Genomic DNA, 18,905 nt, shown 5'->3' with positions numbered 1-18,905 from the left:
AAACTGAGATTCCACTTCCAAAATGCCCTGTGTCCAAGGATAGCCCCTAGACAAAAGGTGCCAGGACAGACAGGTCTGGCTGGCTTGGCCTAAGGGTGGCCACCTTTCATCTTCTTCTAGAACACTTGGGTTTTGTGCTTCTCTTTCCTATAGGGATAAAACCATCCATCCTGACCAGGCGCCCATGGCCAAAACTGGGATTCCACCTCCAAAACTCCGTACATCCAAGGATTGCTCCCCAGTGAAAGCAGCCAGGACTTAAAGGTTTGGCTGCCTTTGGCCCCCTGGGGGCTGCCTCTCACCTGCCTCAAAAAACTGGGGCTCGATGCTTTCCTTCCTATGGAAAAGAGCCGTCCTTCTTCTCAAGGTGTCCATGGTCGAAATTGAGATTCCTCCTCCCAAATTCCATATATCCAAGGATCCCTTCATGACAAAAGATGCCAGGACAAACAGGTCTGGCTGGCTTGGCCTCCCAGGAGCCACCTCTCTCCTCTTCTGCCTTTAAAACACTTGGGCTCTGTGCTTTCCTTCCTATGGAAGAGAACTGTCCTTCTTATCTATGCAGAAATGGCCAAAATTGGGGTTCCACCTCCCAAATTCCCTATATCCAAGGGTTGCTCCCAGCCAAAATCTGCCAGTACCATCCATTCTGGCTGGCCTTGGCCTCTGGTGGCTGCCCCTGCCACACTGGGGCTCGGTTCTTTCCTTCCCATGGAGATCACTGTGACACGGTGGGGACCTCATGGAAGCAAGGAGATCATTGTGGCACCACTGGAGCCCATGGAACCAAGGGGCCATGGTGACACAGCGGGGCTTCATGGACCCAGAGACCATTATGACTCTGTGGGGCCTGATGGAACCATGGAGACCATTCTGACCCTTCAGGGCCTCGTGTCACCAAGGGGGCATTGTGACACCTCAGGGCCTCATGGAAGCAAGGGACCATTGGGACACTGTGGGGCCCCATGGAACCGAGGGAACATGGAACAGGTCTGGCTGGCTTGGCCTCCCAGGGGCCACCTGACAGGTCTGGCTAAAGTTGGAATGCCAAGGGCTGCCTCTCATCATCTCCTGGAGCACTGGGGCTCGGTGTTTTCCTTGCTATGGGAAAGAACTGTCCCTCTTTTCAGATGCCCATTGCTAAAACTGGTAAGCTCCCTAAAAAATTCCTCCATGCAAAGGTATCTCTCAGAAAAACCTGCTAGCTCTGGCTGGATTTCGCCTCTGGTGGTCACCTCTCATCTGCCCCTGCAACAGAGGGCTCTGTTCCTTCCTTCCTATGGAAAAAACCCCAGCCTTCATGCCAAGGACCATGGCAAAAATTAGAATTTGGCCTCCCAAATTCCATATATCCAAGGATCACACCCAGACAAAAGTAGCCAGGACAGACAGGTCAGGCTGGCCCTGTCCTCTGGTGATTTTCTTAGACTATGAGCTGAATGTTTTCCTTTGAAAACACCTCGGAGAGGGCCCAGAGATCTCCGAAGGTGGGGTTTTGGGACCTCGGGCACATGACCACTACATATGGACAAAGGAGCTCTGTGCTCTGTGCTCTTGTGGTGGTTTTGCATCACAGAAGTGATGATCTAAGAGAAGCTGCTAGCAGTTCCCTCTGTGTCTGACAAAAAAGCAATCAGTAATTAGCTTTGAGAGCTGACAATCTGTTAAACCACTAAGGAAACTGCACACGCCTCTGTGAAAACACAAGTTAAAGATGAGAAAGCCTGGCTGGGTCTGTTTCCCTTCTGGCCAGCAAAGAGGTGACCAGGCCGGCCCAGCCCCTGTCTCAGCCAGGCGTGAGCCCCGTGGTGCATTTGGAGCTGAGACCTGGAACCTCAGGGCCCGAGAGGAGATTGCACAAACCTTTCCAGGAGTCTAAGTCAGAAGAAAACCCCAAAGTGTCTCAAAGCATAAATGGGACCCACTGAGGTCCATTGCCAATACAGGCTTCTCATGGACTCCTTGGAGGAGAGAACTGGAGGCCAGGATTGCACAAAAACCTCTCAGAGAGTCTCAAAATGGCACAAAAGCCTCCCAGTGTGGAAAGGAAAATCCAAAGTACCTTACAAAAGTTGAGTATCTCAAAGCATTAATGAGCCCCACTGAGTGTCAGCACAAAGCTCCCAAGGGACTCGTTAAAGCAGATAACTGGGCCATGATTGCACAAACCTCTCACAGAGTCTGGATCAAATGGGAAACACCAAGTACCTTAAAAGAACTGAAGTACCTTGAAGCATTAATGAGCCCCACTGAGTGTTGTTCCTGACAAAGCCTCTCCAGGGACTAATTACAGCAGATAATTGGAGGCCATGACTGCACAAAGCTCTCAGAGACTCCAAGGCAAAAGCCAAAGCCAAAGTGCTATGAAAAACCTGCAGTCCCTGGGAGCATGAAGGAGACCCCAGGGCCATTCCTGAGCAAGGCTCCCCAGGGACTCCTTCCAGCAGATCCTTGAGGCCACTGGGATGTGGGCTAGGGGGGGATGCTGAGGGCAGGACAAGGGGGTGAGAGTGCCCAGCCTGGCTGGGGCTGTGCCAGGAGGCCCCAGTGCCTCAGGACAAGGTGTCTCCTGACAGCCCTTGGTGGCACAGAGCCTGCTGTGCCCCAGGGCACCAGGACTTGGCTTCTCTTTGTCCCCACCTGTCATCAGTGCCTCCAGTTCTCTGCTCTGCCTGGGGCCTGGGGACACTTTCTCAGTCGTGCCCCTCAGTGGGACCCATTAAAAGTCAAAGAAACTTTGGAGTTGGATTCTGACTTGGAATTCTGGAGAGGTTTCTGCAGCTCCCTCTCAGGGCCTGATGTTCAGGGCCTGAGCACAAAGCCCCAGAGGGTCATTAAAGTCCTTGTGCTGTGTCTGTGCTGCTGAGCTGGGCTGGGCTCCTGGCCCAGAGGGTGATCCTGGTAACCAAGGAGAGCTTCAAAAGCACATTTCTCTGGATGAGCAGCTCTTCTGCCAGCCCAGCAGGGCTGGGGCACTGCCTGCAGCCAGCCTGGGCACAGCACAGAGGCACAGAGAGCTTCCATCAGTCAGGGCTGGGAAGGTGCTGAGAAGTGCCTGGGGCAGAATCCCTGGCAGCCCTTGGCACAGGAACCTCTGGCTGCAGGACAATGCAGCTGCAGCTCCTGGAGTGATCTCCTACAGCTGGAACATCCCAATGCCCACAGACCCTGTGAGTACATTCTCTGATCATCTCTTGTGCAGAGCAGCCAGGGGTGCCCAGGGCTGTCCTGCAGAGCAGGGTCCTGCAGCCCAGGGCGCTGTGCTGGGCCAGGGACTCTGCTGCCTGCCAGGGACAGCTCTCAGCCGGCCCGGGGAGCTGCTCCCAGCGCTGGGGGACAAGATGTGGTTGAAAGGAGACAGCTGGTAGGGCTTGGACGTGTTCTTCATGTGTGGTGAGGATGCTGCATTGTTCAGGACTGCTTCCAGCACGGCATTTAACTGCAGAACATTTCCAAGCAGATTATACATGGAGCACAGCAAGTCATGGGCTGCAAAAAATGGAAAATCCTTCAGTTTTAGTCTACTGATCTATGTTGCCTGTATGGGAAATTGCACATAGATATTAATCTCTCAGTACACGTTGAGCAAAATAAAAAAAACTTGTATCTGAATAAACCAGGCAGTGACAGGAATCAGCACAAGGTCTATTAGAGGCAGCGTCAGTGTCACTTCTCCAGCCTCCTCAGGGTTGCTTTGGTGTTGCCACCAGAGCCTGCAGAGCCAGAGCTGCCCCTGGGCAGTGCCAGAGCTGGGAGGGTTCTGCAGGTCAGAGCTGAGCCCCCAGGGCTGGGCTGGGCTCTGGCAGCACTGGCAGGGCCCAGCCCTGGACATGGGGAAGCAGGTGCTGGCAGGGACAGCTCCAGGAAGCAGAGCCCTGGGCAGGCAGAGGGTGGAAAGTGTCCCCAAGCTGTGCTGGGATATTTAAAGTCCCCTCCAAACCCAACTATTCCATGATCACTTTTATTACAGATCCCCATGTGCAGCCACAGCCAATGTCCAACAGCAGCTCCATCAGCCACTTCCTCCTGCTGGCACTGGCAGACACGCGGCAGCTGCAGCTCCTGCACTTCTGCCTCTTCCTGGGCATCTCCCTGGCTGCCCTCCTGGGCAACGGCCTCATCATCAGCGCCGTAGCCTGCGGCCACCACCTGCACACGCCCATGTTCTTCTTCCTGCTCAACCTGGCCCTCAGCGACCTGGGCTCCATCTGCACCACTGTCCCCAAAGCCATGCACAATTCCCTCTGGGACACCAGCACCATCTCCTACACAGGATGTGCTGCACAGCTCTTTTTCTTTCTCTTGTTCATCTCAGCAGAGCTTTCCCTCCTGACCATCATGTGCTACGACCGCTACGTGTCCATCTGCAAACCCCTGCACTACGGGACCCTCCTGGGCAGCAGAGCTTGTGCCCACATGGCAGCAGCTGCCTGGGCCAGTGCCTTTCTCAATGCTCTGCTGCACACGGCCAATACATTTTCCCTGCCCCTGTGCCATGGCAATGCCCTGGGCCAGTTCTTCTGTGAAATCCCACAGATCCTCAAGCTCTCCTGCTCCAAATCCTACCTCAGGGAACTTGGGCTCATTGCTGTTAGTGCCTGTTTGGTATTTGGTTGTTTAGTGTTCATTTTTTTCTCCTATGTGCAGATCTTCAGGGCCGTGCTGAGGATCCCCTCTGAGCAGGGACGGCACAAAGCCTTTTCCACCTGCCTCCCTCACCTGGTTGTGGTCTCCCTGTTTGTCAGCACTGCAGTGTTTGCTCACCTGAAGCCCTCTTCCCTCTCCTCCCCATCCCTGGATCTGGCCCTGTCAGTTCTGTACTCGGTGGTGCCTCCAGCCCTGAACCCCCTCATCTACAGCCTGAGGAACCAGGAGCTCAAGGCTGCAGTGTGGAGACTAATGACTGGATGGTTTCAGAAGCATTAAACTGCTGGCCAATTTCTGCCAGTCACTTGTAATAAAAGTCATCTTTGATACTTCTTGTTGGTTTCATTTTGGAGGTTCATATTTTGTTTTTTTTTTTTTTTTCATACTCTCCACAATTAAAAATATACTCTGTGCCATTTCTCCTTTTGTTTCTCTCCACCTTCCCTGTGGCCACAGACTGTGTCAATGAGGGGCTGCGCTCTTGGTGGCTTTAAAGGAACTCAAGGATGTCCCAGCAGAGTTTTCTGCAGAGATGCCCTTTTGTTGCCTTCTCTGGAGCTGCAGCAGCAATGTCTGTGTGCAGAGCTGGGGCAGATCAGTGCTGGCACAGCAGCTGTGCCCAGCAGCAGCAGCACTTGGTGTTGCCAGTGCTGTTCCCGTGGCCCTGCCCCGCTGCCCTGGTGGCCCTGGTGTTGCTGCAGGGCCTGAGTGCTCTCGGGGCCGGGCACAGTCCTGGGGGTGGCAGTGCCGGGGCTGCAGCAGGGACAGCCCATGGGCACTGCTGCGGCAGCGCTGACGCCTCAGGCCAGGGCCTGGGGGCTCCAGGCTCCTTGCCCAGGCTCTCTCAAGAACACGGCCAGGCCAATGCTCAGCACAGAAAACCCCCGTGAGCAGCCCCAGGCTGGCCGTGGGCAGGCTGGGGGCAGACAGCATGGCTGGTGCTCTGCAAGGGCCCTGGGGGAGACGGGAAGGAGCAGCAGAGCAGGGGCTGATCCATCCCCAGTGCGCTGGACAGCCCAGGGCAGCGTCCCAGAGCGTCCTGATGGAGCTGCCAAACACATCCCCCCTCTGCAGCCCTGGCCACTCCCCCAGCTCACACAGGAGCCGCATCCTTGCAGGCACAGCCACGGCAGCGCTGGCTCAGGAGCCCCTGTTTGCATTGCACACAGCAGGCGGGAGCACCCCCATGCTGCTGCTGTGGGGACATGAACCTGAGGGAGCACAAATGCCATCAGCCCCTGGGGCCAGGAAGGGCTGGGGGACGCCAGGGAAACCACTCAGCTTTGTCCTGGCCTGCGCAGTCAGCCACAAAGTTTGTTCCCATCAGCTGGGAGTTTCCTGTCCCACTGCAGACGCTGTTGCTCAGAGCCAGGGCTGCCTGGCAGCCACCCCCAAACTGCCCTGAGCATTTCCTTGCCTTCACCTTTGCTTTCTTTACTCTTCCTGATATAAATTTCTTCCCGTTGCCCACCCCTCTTCCCTCCCCTGCAAACAGCCCATCCCTGTTTTCCCTTTCCTCTCTGGCGCAACTCCCCATTCCAGTTTCTAACTTGGCACCATGGGAACGTCCCTTGGGGAGCAGGATCATCCCACAAGTGCTGCAGGAATTGTCTGCAGGCTCCTGCAGTGCCTCGTGCTGCTCCCTTGCCAGAGGCACCCGAGGCCAGGGGGGCACATCTGGGCTGCTGTGTCTGGCTGTGGGGCTGCCTGTTCTGGGCAGTGAGGAGGGGCTGCAGAGGCTCTGCAGGACTGACAGGATGGGCTTTGGGGCTGTGAGGAGAAGCTGAGGGACTTGGGCTGCTGGAGCTTCTGGAGAGGAGGCCCAGGGCTCCTCCTGCAACTGCTCCAAGGGTGGTTTCAGAGAATCCCAGAATCAGCAAGGCTGGAAAAGACCTTGGAGATCATCAGGTCCAACCTGTGCCCAGACACCGCCTTGTCTCCCCTGAGCCTCCTCTTCTCCAGGATAAACAACCCCAGCTCCCTCAGCCGCTCCTCATAGGACTTGTGCTCCTGACCCCTCACCAGCCTTGTTGCCCTTCTCTGGACACGCTCCAGCCCCTCCATGTCCTTCCTAAATTGGGGGCCCAGAACTGGGCACAGCACTTGAGGTTCTGCCCAACCAGTGCTGAGCACAGGGGAAGAATCACTGCCCTGCTCCTGCTGGCCACACCATTCCTGATCCAGGCCAGGAGCCATTGGCCTTCTTGGCCACCTGGGCACATTGCTGACTCATGTCCAGCCTGCTGTCCATCAGTCCCTGCAGGTTCCTTTCTGCCTGGCTGCTGTCCAGCCACTCTGTCCCCAGCCTGTAGCGCTGCAGGGGTTGTTGTGGCCAGAGTGCAGGACCTGGCACATGGACTTGTTAAACCTCACCTTGTTGGATTTGGTTCCTGGATCCAGCCTGTCCAGGGCCCTCTGCAGAGCCCTCCTGCCTTCCAGCAGATCAACACTCCCCGCCAACTTGGTGTCACCACGGTTCCAATGAGGCCCCAGAGTGTCCCAATGGTCTCCATGATTCCATGAGGCCTCCCAGTGTCACAATGTCCCTCTGGTGTCACAAAGTTCCTTGGATCCTTGGGCCCTGCAGTGTCACAATGGCACCATGGTGCCCCAGGGCCCTGCAGTGTCACAATGGATCCTTGGTTCCATGAGGTCTGGCAGGGCAGCAATGCTCTCCTTGGTTCCCGCTGTCTCCCACACCTCCCACTGTCAGGCTATAGAAGGACACCTGGCCGATGAAGGGGAGTGGGAGTGGGTACCTACTCGAGGAGGTAATAATAAAAATCCCTCCCAACCCCCTCTCCCAAGCCAGGTGCCACTTCAGATTAGGTATGATCCCCTGGATCTGGAGAGTCAGCCAGATGGTTTAGAAGAAAATTACCTGCCCAGTGAGCCTCCCAATTATGATTCATCTGTGAGACAGATCAGCACCTCTAACATCAAAAAGGAAAGAAGGGTAATCGTGGTGGGTGACTCCCTTCTGAGGGGAACAGAGGGCCCCATATGTCGACCAGACCCACCCCACAGAGAGGTCTGCTGCCTCCCTGGGGTCCGGGTACGGGATATCACTGACACACTGCCTGGGCTGATTCAGCCCTCTGATTATTACCCACTGCTGATACCCCAGGCTGGCAGTGATGAGACTGAAAAGAGGAGTGTCAGGGCAATTAAAAGGGACTTAAGGGCATTGGGTCAGGTGGTTAATAGGACAGGGGCACAGACAGTCTTTTCCTCAGTCCTTTTGGAGTCTGCGAAAAATGGTGAAAGCAACAGGAGAGCTCACATTATCAACGAGTGGCTCGAGGGTTGGTGTCATCGACAAAATTTCAGATTTTTTAATCATGGGAATGCAGCTGGGTTTTCTGGAAGCAGGCTCGTGGGTGGTAAGCCTGAGTGAGGGGTGAAATCAGCAGCCCAGCTGAGGTGCATGTACACCAATGCACACAGCATGGGTGACAAACAAGAAGAGCTGGAGGCCATGGTGCAGCAGCAGAGCTATGATGTAATTGCCATCACAGAAACAGGGTGGGACGACTCACATGGCTGGAGCGCTGCACTGGATGGTTGCAAGCTCTTCAGGAGAGACAGGACAGGGAGAAGAGGTGGAGGGGTGGCCCTTTACATTAGGAAGGCTTTTGATGCTACAAATGTTGAAACTAATGATGATGGAGTTGAATGTCTATGGGTGAGACTTAGGGGGAAGGCCAACAAGGCTGACATCCTACTGTGAGTCTGTTATCATCCAGCTAGCTGGGAAGAAGAGGTGGACAACTCATTCTATAAGCAGCTAGAGAATGTTTCTGGATCATCACCATTTGTTCTTGTAGGTGACTTCAACCTGCTGGACATCTGCAGGGAACTCAATACAGCTGAAAAGAGGCAGTCCAGGAAATATTTAGAGTTTGTGGAGTACAATTTTTTCTCGCAGCTGGTGAGTGAGCCCACCAGGAGAGGGACTATGTTGGATCTGTTGTTTGTAAATAGAGATGGGCTGGGGGGAGATGTGGTGGTTAGAGGTCACTTGGGGCACAGTGATCTTGAAATTATAGAATTCTCATGGTGAAGTCAGGTGGAACACTAATAGGACTTTTACATTGGACTTCGGAGGGCAGACTGGCCTACTTAGGAGACTTATTCAGAGAGTTCCTTGGGAAGCAGCCCTTAAAAACAAAGGAGTTCAGGAAAGGTGGGCAAGCTTCAAAACAGAGATCTCGAAGGCACAGGAACAGACTGTCCCTGTGTGCCAAAAGACGAGTCGACAAGGCAAACATCTAGCCTGGATGGGCAAGGAGGTTTTGGAGGAAGATAGGAACAAAAAGAGGATGTATCATGTTTGGAAGGAGGGTCAGGTCTCTCAGGAAGTATTTAAGGGGCTTGCTAGGGTATATAGGAAAGAAATTAGGGAAGCCAAACCTCAGTTTGAACTTAAAATGGCAGCTTCTGTAAAGGCTAATAAAAATGTTTTTACAAATATATCAATGGTAAAAGGAAGGGTAAGACCAATCTTTGTTTTTGATTAGATGTGGAAGGGAATTTAATAACTGCAGATGAGATAAACGCAGAAGAGCTTAACGCCATTTTTGCCTCAGTTTTTAGTGAGAAGATGATTTGCCTTCAGGACAACTGTCCTCCTGGGCTGGTAGATGGTGTCAGGGAGCAGAGTGGACCACTGTTATCCAGGAGGAGGCCATCAGAGACCTGCTGAGCTGCTGTGATGTTCATAAATCCATGGGACCTGATGGGATCCACCCCACGGTGATAGGGAGCGGGCAGATGAGCTTGTCAAGCCACTCTCCATCATTTACCAGCAGTCCTGGCTCACTGGTGAGGTCCCAGATGACTGGAAGCTGCCCAATGTGACACCCATTCACAGCAAGGGTGGGAAGGAGGATCCTGGTAATTACAGGCCAGTCAGCCTGACCTCAGTACCTGGTAAGGTCATGGAACAGTTCACACTGAGTGCCATCACACAGCACTTCCAGGATGGCCAGGGTGTCAGACCCAGCCAGCAGGGGTTTAGGAGGGCTAGGTCGTGTTTGACCAACCGGGTCTCCTTCTATGACCAGGTGACCCTCCTGGTGGATGCAGGACAGGCTGTGGATGTGTCTATTTGGACTCCAGCAAGGCCTTTGGCACTGTCTCCCACAGCACACTCCTGGAAAAGCTGCAGCCCACGGCTGGGACAGGAGCACTCTGTGCTGGGTTCAGAACTGGCTGGATGGCCGGCCCAGAGAGTGGTGGTGAGCGGTGCTGCATCCAGCTGGGGACAGTCACCAGTGCTGTCCCTCAGGGCTCTGTGCTGGGCCAGCTCTGTTCAATATTTTTATTGACCACATGGATGAGGGGATTGAGCTTTTCATTAGTAAATCTGCAGATGACACTGAGCTGGAAGCTTAGTTTCCTACTCCTACCATCTGTTGGAATGCAGGAGGGCTCTGCAGGGAGACCTGAACAGTTGGATGGATGGGCAGATTCCAACGGGAAGGAATTTAATAAATCCACTTTCGAAATCCTGCATTTTGGCCACAATAACCCCCTGCAATGCTATAGGCTGGGGACGGTGTGGCTGGACAGTGCCCAGGCAGAAAGGGACCTGGGGGCACTGGTCGACAGCAGGCTGGACATGAGCCAGCAGTGTGCCCAGGTGGCCAAGAAGGCCAATGGCTCCTGGGCTGGATCAGGAATGGTGTGGCCAGCAGGAGCAGGGAGGTCATTCTTCCCCTGTACTTGGCACTGGTGTACTTGGCATTCTTCCCCTGTACTGGTACCGTTCCTCGAGTGCTGTGTCCAGTTCTGGCCCCTCTGTTTGGGAAGGACGTTGAGATGCTCGAGAGAAGAGCGACAAGGCTGGTGAGGGGCTTGGAACACAAATCCTGTGAGGAACAACTGAGGGAGCTAGGGTTGCTTAGCCTGGTGAAAAGGAGACTCAGAGGTGACCTTATCGCTCTCTACAACTTCTAGAAAGGTGGTTGTAGTCAGGTGGGGTTGGTCTCTTTCTCCAGGCAACAAATGTCAGAACATGAGGACACAGTCTCAAGCTGTGTCAGGGGAAATACAGGTTGGATACTAGGAAGAAGTTTTTCACAGAAAGACTGATAAAATATTGGAATGGCCTGCCTGGGGAGGTGGTGGAGTCACCATCCCTGGGAATGTTCACAAAAAGACTGGATATGGCACTTGGTGCCATGGGTCAGTTAAGGTGTTTAGGGCATGGGTTAGACTTGATGATCTTGAAGGTCTCTTCCAACCCAGTCATTCTGTGATGCTGTGAAAGCAGCCCACACCTGAAGTCAACATCTGTGCAGACCAAAAGGCAATGCTGTCATCCTTCCTCAGCTCGCTCTCCCTGACCTGGCTGCCTTGCTGTTGGCATGGGTGGTGGGGCAGCAGGGTCATGACATGCGCATGGGTCACAATGGCCTCGGGGCACGATGTCACCGCGGGTCACAAAGGCCTGGTGGGCATGGCCGCCTTTCTGCCAGAGGCCTGGTGGTTTCCATGCAGATGCCCCTGGACACAAAGGCCTTCTTAATGCCTTTGCCCCTTGACTTTGCCTACCCTTGTTCCTCTCTCAATGATCTGCAGCTCTCTCTTGTCCCACCTTTGTTCCTCCCCTCAACATCCCCAAGGAAGCTCTGTGCAAAAGTGCCAAAGTGCTTTTCCCACCCAGCCCACCGTGGGTCCCAGCACACAGCCCCAACTTCCTGGAGAAAGTTCATCAGGAAGGCAAATGTGGATATTCTCAGTTCAGTCAAAGAGAAAAAGAGAAGGTTTTCTTACCAGGCGAGAGCCTGGGAGACATTTGGGAAAGAATGTAAATAATTCTCTAATCTCTCTTGTTGTTCATATTGTTTATAGATTGTTTCTGCCACTGTGCGTCATTCACTGCACACCAATGGTGTGAGATGTTTTTACTCTAAGACCAACAAAATCAGTCCGCACAATGTTCTCTATAAATAGAGCGGTGCATTTGAAATAAATCAGAGTTCATTCTCTTTGCCTTTGATTTGGAGTAATTTTCGTTCCTGTCCTGCTCTACAGCGACACCACTCCTTCTGCTTTTGTCCTTCCTAACAAGGCCATTTTCATCCTAGAATCCCCATGAAATGGGAACCCGGAGCTTGTGGAAGTGCCTGAAAGATGCCCTGTTCCTCTGCAGGGACACTGAGGCTGTAACAGGAGCAGGAGCCCTCTCTGGGGAAGCCTCCTCCGAGCTGGAATGTGTGCCATGCTGGGAGAGGAGCAGGAAGGGGAGAACGCTGGGCGCTGTGAGGCAGGAGCAGGAGGTTTGGGCCACAGGACATTCCGTCTGTGCCGCTGCCCCGCAATGGGCGGCCGTGCCCGGGGCTCTGGGCCTGGCCCCGCGTGCGCTGAGTTCCCGACACTGCAGGAGCTCCCCGGGCTGGGCTCAGGTTCCCGCTGGGACTGGGCAGCAGGCTGGGCTCCACCGGGACCAGCAGCTGCTGGGAATACCTCTGGGCATCTCCATTTTCTGCTGCTGCTTGGAAGAAACAATGAAGTGTGTTGAGAAGTTCTGGTTTCTCTTTCTCCTGGTGGATTTTTTCATTGTATTTGACACTCCAGAGGCAATTTCTGTGATGGCCTCTGTCAGCTGATTCTAGTTCAGCAGCAGCAGCAGCAACAGGGCTGTGTTTGAGCACTGCAGATGTGTCCTGTGTGGCTTTAATTCTCCGTGACTTAGTGCTCAGGGACTTGAGAGCATTTCAAGATCTGCTAATCATGATGCCTGTGACAAAAAGTCTGAGTTTCCTGTCACAAAAGCACTCTGGGTAGCACTGACAAAATTGCTGGCCAGCTTCTGCAAATCATTTGTAGTAAAAGGCATCTTTGATTGCTCCTGTTGGTTTGGTTGTGGGGTTTTTCCCCTGTGTTTTAGATTTTAAGATTGTCCACAAAGGCCATTCCTTGTGCCATTTCTCATTTTGTTTCTCTCTACCTTTGCTGTGGCTCCAGACGGTGTCAATGAGGAGCTGTGCTCTCAGTGGCTTTAAATGAACTAAAGGATCTCCCAGGAAAGTTTTCACCAGAAATCCTCCTTTTGTTCCCTCCTCTGAAGCTGCAGCAGCAATGTCTGTGTGCAGAGCTGGGGGCAGATCAGGGCTGCCACAGAAGCCCTGCTCCTGCTGGCCACACCATTCCTGATCCAGGCCAGGAGCCATTGGCCTTCTTGGCCACCTGGGCACACGGCTGGCTCATGTCCAGCCTGCTGTCCATCAGTCCCTGCAGGTCCCTTTCTGCCTGGCTGCTCTCCAGCCACTCTGTCCCCAGCCTGTAGCACTGCAGTGGTTGTTGTGGCTAAGGGGCAGGACCCGGCACTTGGACTTGTTAAACCTCACCTTGTTGGATTTGGTTCCTGGATCCACCCTGTCCAGGTCCCTGTGCAGAGCCCTCCTATCCTCCAGCACATCCACACCCACACCCACCTTGGTGTCATCTGCAAATTTGCTGATGCTGGACTCAATCCCCTCATGCAGATCATCCATGCAGACATTGAAATCCACGCTGGCTGGCTCTGACCCCTCGGCCATCCTGTGGGTGCCCTGTGATGGCACTCAGGGTGATCTGTTCCAGAATCTTGCCGGGCACCGAGGTCAGGCTGACAGGCCTGGAGTTCCCCAGATCCTCCTCCCAGCCCTTCTTGGGGATGGGCTCACACTGGCACCTCCAGTGCTCTGGCACCTCCCTGGTGAGCCAGGACTGATGGTAAATGATGGAGAGCAGCTTGGGGAGCTCATCCACCAGCTCCCTCATCCCCCTAGGATGGATCCCATCTGATCCCATACACCTGTGAGCATCTGAGTGGCTCAGCAGGTCCCCAGCTGCTTCCTCCTGGATTAGGGGCAGCTCTGCTCCCTGTGCCCACCTGTCAGCTCAGTAGAACTCTTGTCCTGAGGACAACCTGTCCTAATATTGTAAATTGATACAAACAAGGTGTTAAGTAGCTTGGCCTTTTCCTTATCTTTAGTTCCTGTATGCTCCACTGCATCCAAAGAGTAGAGGTTCTCCTTCCCACTCCATTTGCTATAAATTTTTTTATAAGAACATGTTTTATTCTTTTTACAGAAGCTGCCAGGTTGAGTTCTAATTGAGCTTTCACCTCTCAGCTTCTCTTTCTGAATGACCTAAGAACATCTTTAAACACTTTCTGAGTTGCCACTTCTTTTTTCCCCTGAGTTCCTACAAAAGCTCCACGGGCAGCCAGGGCAGTCATTTTCCTCACCAGCTCATCTTTGGCCACACTGGCACAGGCTGCTTCTTCCCCCTTAAGATTACTTTCTGGAAATGTGTCCATCCACCCTTGACCCCTTTGTTTTTAAGGGCTGTTTTCCATTAAAAATCAGTACCTGATTCGGTACTCCCCAAATCAGCATCCTAAATAGGCCAAAGTCTGCCCTTCCTAATTCCAGTGTGGCAGTTTTGTTGCTGCCCCTCCTTCTTTCACAGATCATTGAAAACTTGATTATTTCATGGTCACTCTGCCCCAGGCAGTCTCCGACCCCCACATCTGCCACCAGCCCATCTCTATTTACAAACAACAAATCTAACATAGTCCCTCTCCTGGTGGGCTCACCCAACAGCTGCGACAAAAAATTGTCCTCCACAAACTCTAAAAATTTCCTGGACTGCCTCTTTTCAGCTGTATTGAGTTCCCAGCAGATGTCCAGCAGGTTGAAGTCTCCTACAAGAACAAGGGCTGATGATCCAGAAACATTCTCTAGATGCTTATAGAATGAATTGTCCACCTCTTCTTCCTGGCTGGGTGGACGATAACAGACTCCCAGTAGGATGTCAGCCTTGTGGGCCTTCCCCCTAAGTCTCACCCATAGACATTCAACTCCATCACCATTAGTTTCAACACCCACAGCATCAAAACCCTCCCTCATATAAAGGGGCCACCCCTCCACCTCTTCTCCCTCTCCTGTCTTTCCTGAAGAGCTTGCAGCCATCCAGTGCAGCGCTCCAGCCATGTGAGTCGTCCCACCCTGTTTCTGTGATGGCAATTACATCACAGCTCTGCTGCTGCACCATGGCCTACAGCTCTTCTTGTTTGTTACGCATGCTGTGTGCATTGGTGTACATGCACCTCAGCTGGGCTGCTGATTTCACCCCTAACTCAGGCTTACCACTCATGAGCCTGCTTCCAGACAACCCAGCTGCATCCCCTTCCCCTTCAGACCTAGTTTAAAGCCCTCTCAACAAGTTCTGACAGTTCATGAGCTAAAATTCTTCTGCCCTTCACAGAAAGATGGAGCCCATCTGGTCCAAGCAGGCCAGGTGCTGTAAAAGTTGCCCCATGATTAAAGAATACCAAATTTTGTCGATGACACCAACCCTCGAGCCACTCGTTGATAATGTGAGCTCTCCTTTTGCTTTCAGCATTTTTCTCCGACTCCAAAGGGACTGAGGAAAAGACTGTCTGTGCCCCTGTCCTATTAACCACCTGACCCAATGCCCTAAAGTCCCTTTTAATTGCCCTGACACTCATCTTCTGAATCTCATCACTGCCAGCCTGGGGTATCAGCAGTGGGTAATAATCAGAGGGCTGAATCAGCCCAGGCAGTGTGTCAGTGATATCCCGTACCCGGGCCCCAGGGAGGCAGCAGACCTCTCTGTGGGGTGGCTGTGGTCGACATATGGGGCCCTCTGTTCCCCTCAGGAGGGACTCACCCACCACGATTGCCCTTCTTTCCTTTTTGATGTTAGAGGTGCTGATCTGTCTCACAGATGAATTGGGACGCTCACTTGGCAGATAAGTTTCTTCTAAGTCTTCCTGACTCTCTAGATCCAGGAGCTCATGCCTGTTCTGAAGTGGCACCTGAATAAGGGATGGGGGCTGGGAGGAGTTTTTATTAATACTTCCCCAAGCAGGGACCCATTTCCAGTCCCCTTTATCCACCAAGCATTCTTCTATTGCCTGACAGTGTGAGGCATGGGAGTCCTCTGACCCTTGGTGAGCCTCCCATAAGGATGGAAGGGCTGAACTCCACCAATCTCTTTCCCTTTCCCTTTCCCTGATACTCCTTAGTCTTTCAACTTCCTCTCTACGCTTGGCCACCAGTGTGAGGAGATCATTTACCTGTTCACACCGCAGGCAGATTTCCTCTGCAATGCCCCTGAAACCACTGCTAAGCTCAAACAGTCCACACAAGAATGAGTCTGTACAGACACATCCTGCCTGGAGGGTTCCATTTGGTTACACAGATTTGCACTAACTAGCGTTTTTGGTTGTGTGAAGGCCATTACTAACAGAAACCCTGCAACCAAACAACAAAAACACCGAAAGCAACACACAGCAAACCTTTCCAACAGGGGCCACCTGGAAACCTGCAACCCTGCCTGCGCAAACTGCGTGCAAACTGCTACACAAACTGCCATGCCACGCCCTCAAAGCCGTGCCATGCCCCTGCTTTCCTGCTCCGGGTCACCGCACTCCCCAGACACCTCTTTTAAAGCCCCAGCTTCCCACCGCAGCCGAGAAAAACCCCGCCATGCGCCTGCGCAGACGAACGAGCACAACACAACCCACCTGCTAAGCGACATTATGGAGGTGCATCCCCATCCTGCCCCAGGGAGGGTGGTTTAGGAGCTTAGAAATGCTCCTTGGGCCTCAGCATTGCAGGTAAATGAAGGCAAACCCATTCTCTCTTCACATGGCAAAGAGGAAAATGGTTCCCTGGCTACCTGCAACATGGACCGGAGAAAGATAACCCCAGATGAATGACCTTGTTTCCCCACCACAACAAGAACCACCAGTACTCCAGCGCAGAGAAGCGCAGGGTGACCAAGGACGGATGGGACACTGCTGGAGCCAAGAGTCGTGTGCTGTCCTCTGTTTGATCTCTTCCCCACCCCACTCCTGATCTTCCCCACACCCGTGCACCCCCACTCTTTCCTTCCCCACCCCATCCTCCATCTTTCCCCTCTTTCCTTCTCACTCTCCTGTCTCCTATCCCTTTCTATCTGTCTACGGCACATTTATTGTTAAATAAATTCCCTGTTGTTGACTTTTGTAGATGACCTCCTGGACTGCTGATCGTTCTCAAAGGAGAACCCAAAATACACATAGACACAGCTTGACCCGCACACTGAAGACCCTCACTTCTTTATTTATGCCAATTGATTAGCATAAATCATAATAAATATAACTTTAGTTCAATTCTGCGCCATGCACCACATGTCTTCCACAGATGTGGTTGCAATCTGCTGTAATAGCAATTAAAAGGGAAAGCGATAACGGCACTTTGACCACTGATAAACTAAAGGTAATTTGGGATTATGACAGTCTCTTTCAAAGGATTTCCAATCTTGGTGACATCTTGTTAATGACACTTATTATCCCATTGGGGGTAAAGCCACAGCTTTTCTTTTAACAATACTCTATCCCTTATACCCAATTATAGTGCTGATTAAATCCCAATGGAGCTGTCCTCTGTCTGTTAGAACATACAAGTGTGAGCCCCAAATGGGAGCACATGGCCAACTGTGGATGTTGATGCCTGACTGGACAGGAACAGCAAGGATTTCTTTGTGAAAATAATACTATTGAAAACTCAGACATTTGCCTTGACCTTTAAGAAAATGTCAATATTGTGTTGAAACCCCAGCAACTGTACTTGCATATGTTGGAAATGGATGCATCCGTATGAGAACTCTGTGTGATTCTATGTTTACAGAAAACACCACCTGAGAGACATCTGATCGCTCTAATAGCTGTATCTGTAGTTTTAGCAAAATGATGGGCTGCAGTTTTAACAATTTAGCTCCCTCACAACTCACCAATTGCTACAGTCCAACTGCACACCGTGTCAAGTTTCATTGCCTGTCACTGCTGGAGTGAATCTGGCACTGGCAAGAAACTGTTTCAGTGATCTGAGTCCATGCTGAAATGGACAACAGCACACCAGACAAGGAACCCGCATTACCACCCATCGTCAGGCAGAGAAGATACACCATGTCCTGAAAAGAGGGAAGAAAGATAGAGAACATTGCTGGTGGGAAACTATTTTTGGATGGCCACACAGAGCAACTGGAATTTTTAATTTAATGCTGCATCCAATTGTAGTTTTGTTTATTTAGGCTTTATTCTGTTTCCTGTTTATAATAATCCCGCATATCCTGTCAGAAGATAAACCAAATTATATCCATCCAACATGTAAACCACATACAATGAACTCAGTACATGAAATGTTATATAATTGCATTATTTCTGAACCATAAATGAGAAAACTTATCAATTAATTTCACCCTTACCTCTAATCTGCAATATGCCACATATTTATGACAAAGACACAAGAGATAACTGAATTACTGTTGAAGGAGTTGGTAATTTGTATTAAATGTAGCCACAGGGTAAAGGGACTCAGAGCTGGGCATGGGATATGAGGTGTGGCCTCCCCAGTGCCCAGCAGAGAGGGACAATCAGAGCCCGGTCCTGCTGCCCACACTATTGCTGACACAGACAACCAGGATGCCCCTGGCATATTCCTGACCAGAATCCCTCCCTCCCCACCCTGCCCCCAATCCCTGCAATAGAAAATGGACATTTTCCTTGGCCCTACATTGTTATTAATCTTTTTTAAAAACACACTTTTTATAGTCTTCCACACTAGCCACAAGATTTAGTCCAAATGGAGCTTTTCCCTTCCTGATAAACTTTCTCCAGGAAGTTGGGGCCGAGTGCTGGGACCCAGGGTGGGCTGGGTGGGAAAAGCACTTTGGCACTTTTGCACAGAGCTTCCTTGGGGATGTTGAGGGGAGGAACAAAGGTGGGACAAGAGAGAGCTGCAGATCATTGAGAGAGGAACAAGGGTAGGCAAAGTCAAGGGGCAAAGGCATTAAGAAGGCCTTTGTGTCCAGGGGCATCTGCATGGAAACCACCAGGCCTCTGGCAGAAAGGCGGCCATGCCCACCAGGCCTTTGTGACCCGTGGTGACATCGTGCCCAGAGGCCATTGTGACCCATGCGCATGTCATGACCCTGCTGCCCCACCACCCATGCCAACAGCAAGGCAGCCTGGTCAGGGAGAGCGGGCTGAGGAAGGATGACAGCGTTGCCTTTTGGTCTGCACAGATGTTGACTTTAGGCGTGGGCTGCTTTCACAGCATCACAGAATGACTGGGTTGGAAGAGACCTGCAAGATCATCAAGTCTAACCCATGCCCTAAACACCTTAACTGACCCATGGCACCAAGTGCCATATCCAGTCTTTTTGTGAACATTCCCAGGGATGGTGACTCC

At 52.2% G+C, this 18,905-nt stretch overlaps 1 protein-coding gene across 1 annotated transcript; it reads left to right on the top strand.

The window, feature by feature from the left end:
- Window positions 1-4,368: 4,368 nt before the first annotated feature.
- LOC137467205 (olfactory receptor 14J1-like) lies at window positions 4,369-4,854 on the top strand (the record flags this gene model as incomplete). The annotated part of the gene is made up of 1 exon (XM_068178741.1): window positions 4,369-4,854. A coding segment is annotated over one exon (486 nt), but the record flags the coding sequence as incomplete, so codon positions are not given.
- Between the last annotated feature and the right edge of the window lie 14,051 nt (window positions 4,855-18,905).

The sequence above is a fragment of the Anomalospiza imberbis genome, unplaced genomic scaffold (assembly GCF_031753505.1).
Source record: "Anomalospiza imberbis isolate Cuckoo-Finch-1a 21T00152 unplaced genomic scaffold, ASM3175350v1 scaffold_53, whole genome shotgun sequence".
NCBI lineage: Eukaryota > Metazoa > Chordata > Aves > Passeriformes > Viduidae > Anomalospiza > Anomalospiza imberbis.
This window is presented reverse-complemented; position numbering and strand designations above follow the sequence as displayed.